The sequence below is a fragment of the Labeo rohita genome, chromosome 24, assembly GCF_022985175.1.
Source record: "Labeo rohita strain BAU-BD-2019 chromosome 24, IGBB_LRoh.1.0, whole genome shotgun sequence".
Classification (NCBI taxonomy): Eukaryota; Metazoa; Chordata; class Actinopteri; order Cypriniformes; family Cyprinidae; genus Labeo; species Labeo rohita.
Genome location: NC_066892.1, coordinates 28,719,543 through 28,733,413, shown reverse-complemented (window position 1 = coordinate 28,733,413; position 13,871 = coordinate 28,719,543). Strand labels below are relative to the sequence as shown.

At 33.7% G+C, this 13,871-nt stretch overlaps 1 protein-coding gene across 1 annotated transcript; it reads right to left on the bottom strand.

Annotated features, from left to right (window-relative positions):
• Positions 1 to 1,498: 1,498 nt before the first annotated feature.
• ralaa (v-ral simian leukemia viral oncogene homolog Aa (ras related)) lies at positions 1,499 to 13,834 on the bottom strand. Its single transcript, XM_051098670.1, has 5 exons — positions 13,531 to 13,834; positions 10,522 to 10,799; positions 8,328 to 8,536; positions 7,875 to 8,049; positions 1,499 to 3,437 (listed from the first exon to the last, which is right to left on the bottom strand). The coding sequence occupies exons 2-5, from the start codon at positions 10,633 to 10,635 to the stop codon at positions 3,315 to 3,317; spliced, it is 621 nt and encodes a 206-aa protein (XP_050954627.1). The 5' UTR covers positions 10,636 to 10,799; positions 13,531 to 13,834; the 3' UTR covers positions 1,499 to 3,314.
• Positions 13,835 to 13,871: the final 37 nt, after the last annotated feature.

The window sequence follows — 13,871 nt, the reverse complement described above, 5'->3', positions numbered from 1 at the left end:
CTATAGGCCAATGATTTTTTTTTTAACTATTATTATTTAGAAAACGATTTCAGTCTGTTTTAATTAAATAAATCAATGCACAACTACAGGATATTGTTTTAATATACATTAATAATAGTTAATAATTAACTAAACATTACACCCAGGTAAATAATTAATATAAAAAGTAATGCAAGACATTTTATGGGCTGCTGCTAGCAATAAAACCAAAGCAAACTAGACCACAAACTCTTCGAATGAAAGCACAAATAATGCTGTCATTTTAATTTATTTAAATCGTTTAATTTAGACAATATCATTTCTGTTGTTTCCAAATGTTTCCTTTACAGTCAGAAATGCCCATTTGCAAGAAAAACATTGAACTTGAATGCAGTTCAGTACTTTACAACTTAGGTTCAAATATAAAACAAACTACAAATACTACACACAACTGAAAATTAGCTATATGTTCTGTATATTTTACATTGTAATCATAATCGTGTATTTTTTTTAACAGAACTGTCCCTTTAAATTGCACACAAGTTCTCAACACACACACACAGCCCATGCTGCACACACTGTACACACACACACACACACACACACACAAAGGACAAAGCCTTTGTAAGCAGATATAGCACCAACAGAAATGATTAAACAGGCAGGAACACAGCTGCGTTTGCTACTAAAGCCCACGGCCACGGTGATATACAGTACTCTCGCATTTATGACACTCCACTGGCCTTTGGTGGGACATCATTCAGTCATATAAACCACTGCTCACAGTCCATTTTAGATTTTTGATCTTTTCCCCAGCATAAAGAGTCATTTTTGTTTCACATGTTCATGCTGTAGATGTGAACACTGTGCTATGACAAATGACAGAATTGATGATTATCCCATGCTAAACCTGCCATAATTTTTTTTGGAAATGTTGCAATTAAAATTTTAAGTGATGGACTTTTTTTCTAGTTCTTCTTAATAGGAGAGCTTTTAAAGTAATTGTTAAAACAGTACGCCTTAACTTCCATTTCACAAGATCGGCTGATTATGATGAACTAGATATATGGCACACAATCATTTACTTTCTAAAATGCAGTACTACAGAAGCCTGTTTCTGCCATCTGATAAATAATAACAACAACAGTAATGACAATAATAAAATCAATAATAATAATAATTCAAATGTGGTTCAAAAAAAGTTCTGACTTTTTTCTCATGCAATTTCACGTTTACATCTTGTAATTCTGTTTTAAAACAATAATTAATAGTTAAAAAAAAAAAAAATATATATATATATATATATATATATATATATATATATATATCTCTCACAAATCTGAGAAAAACAGAAAACTGAGAGAAAAAAGTCAGAATTGTGAGATTTTGTTTATTTTTAAATATTGGAAATATGTATTTATTTATGGCAGAAACGAGCCTCCCATCAATACAGAGGTATAATGGAAAAAAAGTAAGTACTATATATAAATACACATATTTTTGTGAATAATAAAGCACATTTAAATTAGAAAAATTTATTTTTTTGAAATGGCTGAAATAAGCTTTCACATTAACAATACATATATAAAAAAGCAGAAAAGCTGAATGAACAAAAAAAAAAACAGTCACTGGATTGATATACATTAAAATGACAATGCATTTCTCTGGTTAAGACTGGAACCGTGGGGCAGGAGCGCACGAGCAGTCCAGACTGATACGTTTTGGATTTTCACATCACATAAAAAGCATAAGATTGTCTTCGTACAAGCTGTGCCACATCTAATATGCTGTGTCATCTTCCAATAACTGATGCAAATCCTCTGCCCTGTTCTTCCAGCTGCCTCTGATTCTGAAATGGTCAGACACTAAAGGGAGTGGACGCAGTAAGTACGGGTGAGTGTCACATTCACAATGGACATCAAGGCAGCAGGAAGTCAAGTACACTAAACTTCCTGTTCGCCCACTGGTTCTGACAAGTTGCTTGGAATATTTAAGTAATTAAAGGAACTGTAACTGGTTACTGGTGTAACACAAATCTCATCGCTTGTTAGTGTACTGCACTTTATGCATAACAAATACTAACTGCTTAGCCACAAACCAACATAAAAATTGACAGCATGTTTTTTTTTGACAATGCATCACTTTGCCATAAAGCTTGTCTATTTTTTTTTTTTCTAAAGCCTGATGATTAGCTCCACTAATGTGTTTTTAGTTTTAAGACCCCTCAAGTTAATAAAGCGTAAATTGTAATTGAAATAAATGGAGTCATCCAACATTACAGTAGTAACAATCACACACTCATTTTAGCTTTAAGCCCAGAGACTCTGCTAAAGAAGACTTCTTTACACCAGCTTTACCATCCTTTTCAGGTGATCCAAACATACATGTAAAACCTTTGTTTTAGTAAGATTCAGTAGGGTTTTTTTTTCTTTTATTCAGCAAGGATGCATTAAATTGATCAAAAGTGACAGTAAAGACATTTATAATTTTACAAAAGTTTACAATAAATGGTGTTCTTTTGAACTTTCTATGCATCAGATAATCCTGAAAAATAAAATGCATGACAGTTTCCAGAAAAATAATAAGCAGCACAACTGTTTTCAACATTGCTAATAATCATAAATGTTTGTCGAGCAGCAAATCAGCACATTAGAATGATTTCTGAAGGATCATGTGACACTGAAGACTGGAGTAATGATGCTGAAAATTCAGCTGCGCATCACAGAAATAAATTAAATCTTAACATATATTTACACGGAAAACAGCTATTTTAGATTGTAAACATATTTTACAATTTTACTGTATTTTTGGTCAAATAAATGCAACCTTGGTGAGCAGAAGAGACTCAAAAACATTAAAAATCTTACTGGCCCCCAAGTGACTGAATCACAGGACATTTCAAACACCTTTTTCACCTGTGTTTAGTGTTGTCTATTTGAGATTGGATCACCCAAGACTGATGTTAAAACCAGGTAGAACTGTGTTTATTAAAAAAAAAAAAAAAAAAAAAAAAAAAAAGGTGAGGTGGCCTGAGAACTCATTAACAAACCTGAATAAAAAAAAAAATAAAAAAGCTCTCTTGCACAGGAAGTGTTCATATGCTAGTCCACTTACACCAATAGCGTCCTGTGCCTCTGGACAGTACTACTGATTTGACACTAAGAGAGTCCAGTTGGACTGCATGAATCTATGAAATCAGCTGTGCCAGACTGTCCTGGTCCTTCATCTAATTGGACACACAAACACCAGGAAACATCGCAGATGAGGATTAGTTGGCAAAAATATAGAACATACAGGTACATATGCAAAAGGAGAGGAGTAAATGATCACAGACACTATAAAATGCAACATCTTTCGCGGATTCGTTTGGCCAGACTTTTTCTCTTCTTCTTTCCGTTCTTTTCCTTGCTGTCCTCCATCTTCCTAGCCCGAATTTCCCTCATGAGGTCAAAGAAAACCTGCAATCAAGACATGATATAATTTTGGAAAATGCATTATTTCAATTAAATTCCAAATTGCTTGTATTATCAATACAACAATTCATTTGAAGTGAACAAAATAAGCTCTTTACAACCCATTTTTATCCATTATATCAGAACAAGTCTAGACTAATCATTGCATCACTGTCTCACCAATGGATGCTCTGCAGTGAATGGGTGCCATCAGAATCCAAACAGAGTCCAAACAGCTGATAAAAACATCACAATAATCCACAAGTAATCCACACCACTCCAGTCCATCAGTTCACATCTTGAGAAGACAAAAGCTGAAACAAATCCATCAAGACGTTTCTAACTAAAATACCGGTGAGTCCGTAATCCATAATAATGCTTCCTCCAGTGAAAAAGTCCATCTCCTGTTGTCTCTCACATCAAAATCCAACCACATATGTCTTTAGAGCTGTTTTGGCTTGTAAATGGTGCTTGATTTGTGCAGATTTCTCTCCTGATTCAGACCAGACCGCTTTTTCACTGGAGGAAATGTTATTATGGATTACAGACTCGCATTTTAGTTAAAAACGTCTTGATGGATTTGTTTCAGCTTTTATCTTCTCAAGATCAGTGTTAGGGAAAGTTACTTTTAAAAGTAATGCATTACAATTAGAGATCGACCGATATATCGATTTACCGATATTTTTCCCGATATTTAAGCATTTTACCATAATCGGTTATCGGTTTTGTAATATCGGGTTCACCGATAAACGCCGCCATCTTGTGGTTGTTTTGAGAATTGCGCGCATGCAGCGCGACCCGGCAACAACTGCGTGCAAAGGTAAAGCATAGCCTGCTTTCTTGCTTTGCTGTAATTAGTCAACTTTATTTAATATAACATTAATGCTCATATTAGATGTGATACATAAATGCCTGATATGTAACTAGTTTATGCAGCTTGGCTCTAAGAAATAGAGACGAACTTACAGTCACGTAAATTAATTCATGTCCTGTCCCAATAAACATAACTTTGCCTGAATTAAATAATATACAGCCATGAATCAGCACATGTTGGAAATGAAAGCGCTAAATTTAATTCTCTCTCTGTTTTGTGTTCATTATAGTCTTATGAAGTCACATATAAGCTTAAACTGTCATAAGAAATAGCTCAAACTCACTCACTTAATAATCCTTGCCTTAAATAAAATCTATAGATATAGGCCTAAAAGAGTTAAAGTATAAAGCAATGTTAGTTTCAGTGTTAAACTTGGATAAATGTGCGCTATTAGGCACACAATGGTTTGTGCGGAGAGTGGAAGCTAAAGCTGCTTACAGGACACGGAGGCGCCAGCGCGATCACTAATCACATTTCTTTCAGTGGAAACAATTTGTTTATTCCGTCATTTTTGCTCATAAAGGTAGAGTAATGCATCATTCGGAACTGTAAAGGCTCTCCTTTTATTTTTGTGCACTCACAATATCAACAAAACGTTGCAAACGGTGCTTTTATAAAACAATCATTATGCATTTTCTGTTGTCTCAACAGGAGCGCTTCACAAAAATAAACCGAAACTCAGCGAATACAAACCGCACAGACATGATAAATATACCTATAGAAAGCTCAAAATTATTACTTAACGAAATAAATCAAATCGAAAACAAAAACTCTTATGTAATCTGTAATGATGCTTTTTAAAGGCGCGAGTCCGGATCGGCATTTTTTTCCTGAAATCAAAACACTAGTTTATTAATAAATCTAAAAATTCTCCTTACTATTTTCCCCTCGACACATTCATGGTAATAACTTTTGCTTTGCAGCAAGCTTTGGCTTACTGCGTGCACTTGAACGCGAATCTCTTCCCGCTGCGTTGAAAGCGCTCGCTGATGCTGCTGATGGAGACGCTAAACGCTTTCCAAGCCGGTCTCAAAAGTGAAAGCGAAAGTGACGTTTAGTGTTGTTTTCACCAGCGCGGAATTTTTTCATCACCATAAATTGTGGATGTAAAAAAAAAATAAAAATAAAAAGAAGCATAAAACAGACCCGAAGCCCGGCCCGTATCTGAGCTATGACGTGAATATTGGCCCGAAGCCCGACCATAGGGACGTAAAAGAGTCGGGGCCCATCGGGCTTGGGGTGAAATGCAGGGCTCTAAGTTCACTCACCGGGTTGATGCTCTGACGGCCCCCGCATGTAACTTGTTTAAAACACCCTCAATTATACTAACATGTACTATATAACCATTATTTTTCTAATACACTTCTAAATATGTACAACCCTAAGGAACTTATGTATTATCTTTGCCAGCGATCACAGTTTGAGTATACTTCTATGTAAATGCATAGATAAACCGTGCTGTCAGCAGGCATTTCAGAATAGAAAGACGAAAACAATATTAGTAATTTTGATATAACATGTCAGTTGAAAAATACAATGATGTTTTGTTTGTTATATTTGTTGGTTATATGCTAATTTTCAACACTTTTTAGGGATGACTTAAAGGAGGAAAAACCAAAGTGAAGTATGGACTTATATTACTCAGTCACTGATTTACTTTATAACAGTAAATAAATATCGGTTATCGGGCACATAATTATGCAAATAATCGGTATCGGTATCGGTAATAAAAAATCAATATCGGTCGATCACTAATTACAATATTGTGTTACTCCCTAAAAAAGTAACGAATTACGCTACTTAGTTACTTTTTATGTAATGTTTACTGTTACTTTTTAAATGTGGACTGGCTTGATTTTTTGTATGTAACATAAAAAGTTCTATTTTTTTAAACGTAAAAGCCTTGTACATTTGCATCTGTACAGTAGAACACAGGAGAATTTTAACACTCTTTAGCAATAAAAAAAATGAAGCACAGTTTAAAATGTTAGTTTAATGTTAGTCTAATGTTATTTTTGCTTATTAGTATGATTGAATTGGATCATTGAAGGTCAGCAGCAAAAACATTAATTAAGTAACATTTAACATTGCCGGTTTGCCACATATTCTGAGTTCACCTTTGCACTTACTTCCAGTTTCCCCCAACTTGGGGAGAGGAGAGCTGTCAATCAGTCAGTGGTAAAACAAAGTTAACTGGTGTTACTTATTTGAAAAAGTAACTCAGATATTTTTTTGGAAATTGAAAAGTAATGCGCTACTTTACTAGTTACTAGGGATGTTCATTTTGGTTATTTTTCCTATCCGACAGCCGACGCTTGTTAACCAATTATTAACCGTAAAAACATAATTAACAGAAAAATATAATAAAGCTGTATGACTAGAAGGAGATATTGTGCTGACACCGCACATGTGCACACAGTTAAGCACTGCTAACTTGACAACACAGCCTTTCCATTATGATAATAAAATACAGTCAGCCAAACATATGGAGAGAGAGGAAAAAAAAAAAAAAATAAATAAATCACACTGCTTCATCGTTATCAACATACTGCCGTGATATTATTCCAAACAATTAGTTTTATGTGGATATTGGAATATGAGGAAAGTACAAAACCAGGTTTACATAATAAATAATACTTTGCCATTCAAATACATCTCGAATATGGAAACATTTGGATTTGTGCCGTATGAGACACCCAACGTTAGTTTCAGCTTCGCTTTAGCCTAAATAAATTTGTTTTGGCTTGTCGTTTATATAGCTTAGCTTCTTATATTTTTCATTCTTGTTCTTTTCTGAATACTGTTAAATTGAAAGGATTTTTTTGTGGAGTGAGGCAAACTAAAATAGCCTAGCATATGTTTACAGTGTTTGTAAAAATTTCGTGTCCACATCTTCTGAATGTAATAATAAAATGCGACTTAACGCTAGAGGCCTATGTGATTTTTCTTTTTTTTTTTCTCTCTCAAAAATGCTATTTTATTTTATTTTAACCATCCAGCAAATGTTTTCAAACATTTTGATAAATTACTAAAAAAAAAACAAAAAATTAAATTACCTTTTAAACTACTGTTTAAATGGTTGTATTAATCGGTCAAAATTCTTTCTGTCGGTTAACAGTTAAAGGGTTAAAATGAGCATCCCTACTAGTTACCTGAAAATCTGATTACGTAACTCGCACGTAACTTGTAATGTGTTACCCCCAACACTGCTCAAGACGTTAACTGATGGACTGGAGTGATGTGGATTACTTGTGATGTTTTCATCAGCTGTTTGGACTCTCATTCTGACGGCACCCATTCACTGCAGAGGATCCATTGGTGAGACAGTGATGACACATTGTTTAGGCTAAACATTCCAATGACACATTTCTACAAATCCAATGAAGAAACAAACTCATCCTAATCCTGGATGGCCTGAGGATGAGGTCATTTTTAGCACAATTTCATTTTTGGGTGAACTATTCCTTTAATAATAAACTGTTTTAAATGTATAGCAATTGTAGTCCAAAAAGCAGGTTAGGAATACATCCTTAATAACTCTTTTGCGCATCTGGTTTTGTAGTACTGACCTTGTCTACGTTGGCGCGGGTTTTAGCAGACGTCTCCACGTAGCACACGCCCCACTGATCCGCTCTGGCTTTGGCCTCATCGGCGCTCACCTGTCTCCTGTCCTCCAGATCCGACTTATTTCCCACCAACAGGAAGGGGACGTTCTCATCTTCCTTCACCCGCAGAATCTGCTCTCTGAGTAAGGAAAGTATCATTAAGCGTTTATTGAAAATAAATGCTTTTGCATTTAAATGCTTTTGCGCTTAACCTTTAATTGAACATTTAAAGTACCACAAAAAAGCTGAACTAGTAGACTAGTCACTCGTTGGCCAACTATCATAACCACTGTGGCCCAACCCTAATACAATCAGATAAAAAAGATGATGACATAAACAAGATCATCAATTAAAGAGCAACAGTTTAAGTCTAAAATCAATAGCGCTCTATTAAATAAGCTCAGAGTTGTAAATCACCTGAAATCAGCAGTCGCTGCGAAAGATTCTAATTCGGTGATGGAGAAGACGCAGAGGAACCCCTCGCCGCTGCGGAAGTAGTTATCTCGGATAGCCGCATAATCCTCCTGACCGGCTGTGTCCAGAATATCTATCTGGACCTCCTCGCCGTCCAGAACCACCTTCTTCCTGTAGCTGTCAGCCTTCGTGGGCTCGTAGTCTTCCACAAACTGAGGAAAAGAAGGTGGGTAAAGGTGTTTACATTCAGACAAAAATCAATCAAAATTGGGTCGTATTTAAATAGTTTATGACCTTTAACTGATAACAAAAACACCAGGGCTTCAGCAAACTTCCGATGAGAAATCAAGACACCTAAAATATTACATTAAAATCTGATCTTAATTTAAACAATTATTAAATAATCTAAATGTCTAAACAAAAAAACATGTAAGAAGTATTTCTAATACATTATAATTAGTGTTTCTATAGTATAATTGAGATACTATTACAGTTTTTATTATATCGAATCAGTTTAATTTTTCTATTTTTTTATTTTCTTTTTAATTTTAGTTAAAGGTTTAATAATTATACTGTGTATTTTTGTCACTTTTAGGATTTTATTTATTTATATTGTTTTTATTCATTTTTATTTCAGTTAATTTAGTACACTAAGTTAAACTAAATTAAAATGAATAGGCAATATATTAGTTTTTTTCTTTTGTTTTTATTATATTTATTTTATTTTATCAAGTAACAATTTTTAAAAACTGTTTTGGTTATATTTTACTAAAACAATTTAATACATTATATATTTTTAAAAATATTTTTTTCATTTATTTTTATATAATTATAATACAATAAAAATATTTTACAAATATATTTTTACCCCCATTAACTGTTGTTTTTAATTGAAGAACATACAGTTCTTGAAATCTCTGAAGTCACAAACTGAATCATGTTTTATTTAATATCAATACTCCCAGTTTCTGTTAATAAAAAAGCTTGAAAACAAGCAGTAGGCTTGCCACGATAGACGGTGTTGACGGTGTTACCGGTTTTAAGACGCAACACCGGTGACATCACTTTTCCACCGTCCCCACATTTGTTTTTTTTTTTTTGTTTTTTTTTTTAAGTATTCGTTTTTTTATTAAATATTTATTTGAATTAAATGGAAAATATAATTCTAAATAATTTACTTAAGACGAGAGCATGCACTATAATTAAAAACTGAACATGGCTACAATGCGTCATATTTCATTTATCACGTGAGGAGTCGAATTTACAGAAAGAGAATGGCGTTGTGTTTTTTTTTTCGTTATGTTAATAAAAGTTCTGTGTTTAATATCAGTGATTTTTTTTTTTTTTTGTACTTTCGTTGTCGTCCATTCAAACAATTGACGCCGAATTGCCAATTCCCGCAAAACTGAAAGTCAAAGTATAATACGCACGCATTTATAAGCTATTTAAAAGCAGAAAAAAAGAGGAAAAGAGGAAACCCCCACCCCCACGGTGATACCGGTATTACCGGTGTTGTCACATGTCGATTAACCGGTGGGGAAATTTCCTCATCGTCACAACCCTAACAAGCAGCTTTGTCATAATTCAGTGGGAACACTGGGAATAAACGTCCATAGTGGTGAACTGAACTTACAACAAATAATTTTTTGTGCACTCGCTTTCTCTAATAGCAAAAGAATAAAATCCACTACTGTTTCTATTATTTTTTAAAACAGGTAAACAAATTTGGAAAGATTGATTACAGAGGTCAGAAATGACATAAATGTCAAATTTGCATGCAAGTTACCCAGTCATCTGTATTCTCGTGCCTCATAAATCTCATAAATGTACATTCATTTGTTTTCAATCAAATCTTTGCTAGATTTATGATGTTAATAACTGAAGAAATGCACCATTACAGTATGCGAAAAGGGTCCACGTCATGCTTAGAGCTCCCAAATACTGTCCTCAATCCTAAACTAAACTAGGAATATGCAAGATTTGTTGCTGGAAGTCTACCCGATTTAACCAGGCTTAACCAAGATGTTCTACAAAGGTTGATGCTCTTGGTCAAAACCAGACAATGCAGCTGATATTGCCATCTGGACCAGCTATAAACTGTATAAAACCAGTGATGATTCATAACAATGATTATTACATGAATGCAGATACTATCAAATAATAAATCATTTTAGTAATGTGTGGAAGGCATCCTCACCTCATCGTACATGAACTGCAAAGTTAAAGCGGACTTTCCCACACCGCCGCTCCCAACCATGATCACCTTATGGAGAGCCAGTGAGTTCTGCCCTTTTGGCTTGGCTGCTGCCATGGTAACGGTAGCTATGGGGCAGGACAGACAGGAGAGCTGTGAGGTTGGTAGGTCGGGTCGGGTCGGGTCGGGTCAGGGAGGCTGTGAAGATGCTGAAGGTCACTGAAGCGAGGGGTCAGGGTGGGAGTTTGTTCCAGAGAAGATCATGTACTGCCTGTGTGTACCTGGAGGAAATGAAAAAATAAGGTTCACATTTCTTTCTGTAACATTCTACTCATAGTCATCACATAAATCAAGCAAAATTGCTTTTAATTTAAACGTCCTCCTGTCTGAAGCAGTTACTGGAGAAACAATTTTCCCAGTATTTCCCAGAAGTACTGAAATGGCTTACGGCATCATTTTATATTGACGTTTCACTTAAAACAACTCATTTATGTTCTCCTGACTAACCTAACTCCCTCACAATCAACTGATTAAAAAGAGTTCACACGCATTAACAGGGACGGATAAACTCCCTATGCATTTGCAAAAGCATTTCTGTCATATCTGAGTCAGTGTTGTCATTGTTAATTAACACTAAAACTACTAAATATTGATTTTGTTAATTAAAATAAAGCTACATTTGGTAAAAAAAAACTTCAAATGAGAAAGGTTGCCTTGGCAACTAATTGAAACAAAAAAAGTTGAAGTATTAATATTACTAGAACTAGAAATATTACTTTTTATATAAAATAAAATGTAAAAAAATATTTAAAAATTATTAAAATGACAAAAGCACACAACTAAATTACTTAAACGTAAACTAAAATTAAACTGAAAATTATAAAATAAGTTAGGTACCAATTACTAAAATTGAAATATAACAAATAGAAATATTTTTCTTTTTTATTTTACAACTAAATTACTCAAACTTAAACTAAAATTAAAACTGAAAAATTAAAATAAGTAGATAACTGAAAGGTTGAATCACTATTTACTAAAACCGAAATTTTTTAAGAAATAAAAATAGAAGTAGTAATTACTAAAACTATATATATATATATATATATATATATATATAAAAAAATATATATATATATATATATATATATATATATATATATATTAAAAAAGCACACAAGTAAATTACTCAAACTTAAACTAAAATTAAATGGAAAATTTAAAATAAGTTGAAGTACTACTAAAACACAAATATAACAGAAATATGATTTTTCATTGATATAAAAATATAATTATTAAAAAAAAAAAAAAAAAAAAAAAAAAAAAAAAATCACACAGTTAAATTAATCAAACAAACTAAAATTAAACTGGAAGTTATAAAATAACTTACTAATTACTAAAACACAAATATAAGAAATAAAATATTATTTTCCTGTAATATAAAAATAAATATTTAAAAAAACATAAAAATACAAAAGCACAACTAAATTACTCAAACTTAATTACTTAAATTACTTAAACTAAAATTAAACTTAAAATAGAAAAATAAGTAAATAACTGAAAATAAGTTGAAGCACTAATAACTAAAACTGGAATATAAGAAAAAAATCTATTTTTCATAATATAAAAAAAATAAACAAATACAAATGTCAAAAAAAAAAAAAAAAAAAACACATAACAAAAATTACTAAAATGTCAACTAAAATGAAAATTAGAAATGCTACCAAAATAAAATAAGTTCAAGTTAAAAAAGTAATTAATAAAACTGATATATAAGAAATAGAAATAGTATTTTTATTAAAAAATAATAATAATAATAATAATAGAAACAAATAGGAGTATAAAAATAATAAAAGTGACAAAAGCACATAACAATATTACTAAAACTTAAAATCTTGGCAACTAACTCAACTGAACTCAAAATAACTTGAAGTACTAATATAACGAAACAGAAATTGGTATTTTCTATAGTATAAAATAGAAATACTGAAAACAAAACTACTAACAACAACAAAAGCACATAACAAAAATGACTACAAATTAAACTAATATTAAATAAATACTAAATATATAAATAATAAAAGCTACTTCCAAATTATAGTGTATAAATAATACTAAAATAGCACTGATCTGGGTGGGGTTACAAGTGACTAACGGCTGACAAGTCAACAGCAACAAACATAGCCTCATCTGATCCTCAGGTTACAAACGCCATCCAGTACCATCATTTAGATACATTTGTGTTACTTTCAAGTTTAAGAAGCATCAGTTCTACAACGAATCGAAAGTGATAAAACCCAACCAAAAGAAATCTACAACATCCAAAGCTGATCTAACTAAAGAAATGAATGATTCATAACACACTCATAGTGAAATAGGAGTCTGTGCATGTACATGAGTACATAAAAGCACATTAGATGTGCATGTATGTAGGTATATGTGTGTGTGTGTGTGTATAGACCAGGGAGGCCAGGGCTGGGTCTGCTGAACACAACAACAGCTTTCACATTCAGACAGTCACAGTCTGCAGCTTCACTACAGTGCAATCATAAACACCTGGGAGAGACGATATGGTACCTGTGGTTTTTACCCCATTAGTCATGTGTTTAAAGACATAACAATTCAATTGTTCTTTTGATTATGTACAATGATGATCTATGCTATCTATAGGAGTGACACACTATGGGACTCATTCAGTACTATTGTGTATACCATGGTATTAGCATCTACTATGGTATCAGTACTTTTTGTAAGGGTCATTTATACTGTCTGCTCTCACACAGACGGACAGACTCATTCACACACACACACACACACACACACACACACACACACACACACACACACACACACACACACACACACACACACACACACTAGCTGTCCAGCTAGCCATCATCATCACACACACACTCATATGTTCATTAGCTTTCATCTATTAGCAGCCGGTCTGGATTTAACATTACAACCACAATATATAAGCATATCCGCCTCGACAGCAGTGCTGGATCCTACCTTTGTGTCTGCTCGTTCAGCTAAAGGTAATCCAGAGACACAAGGACTCTTGGGAAGGGGAGATTCCTCTTCCCTGATCTCTCTGTCTGTCTCTCCCGTCACTGCAGCCTCCACATCCCGACCAATGTCATCAGAACCGGACCGAACACGGCCTCAAACTGCACTTCCGTCCGTATTTACCGCGAGCGAAGCCGGTCGCCGTGATGATCGGTGTGGCTGCGGTCAGAGCTCATGGGTGTGTAGCGCTGATGCTGATCCCGATAGGCGGGTCACATGGATCCGCTTCAGTTTTCCATGCAGGGAAGCGCACGGCGGCTGTCTGCGCATGCGCACGAGATTCC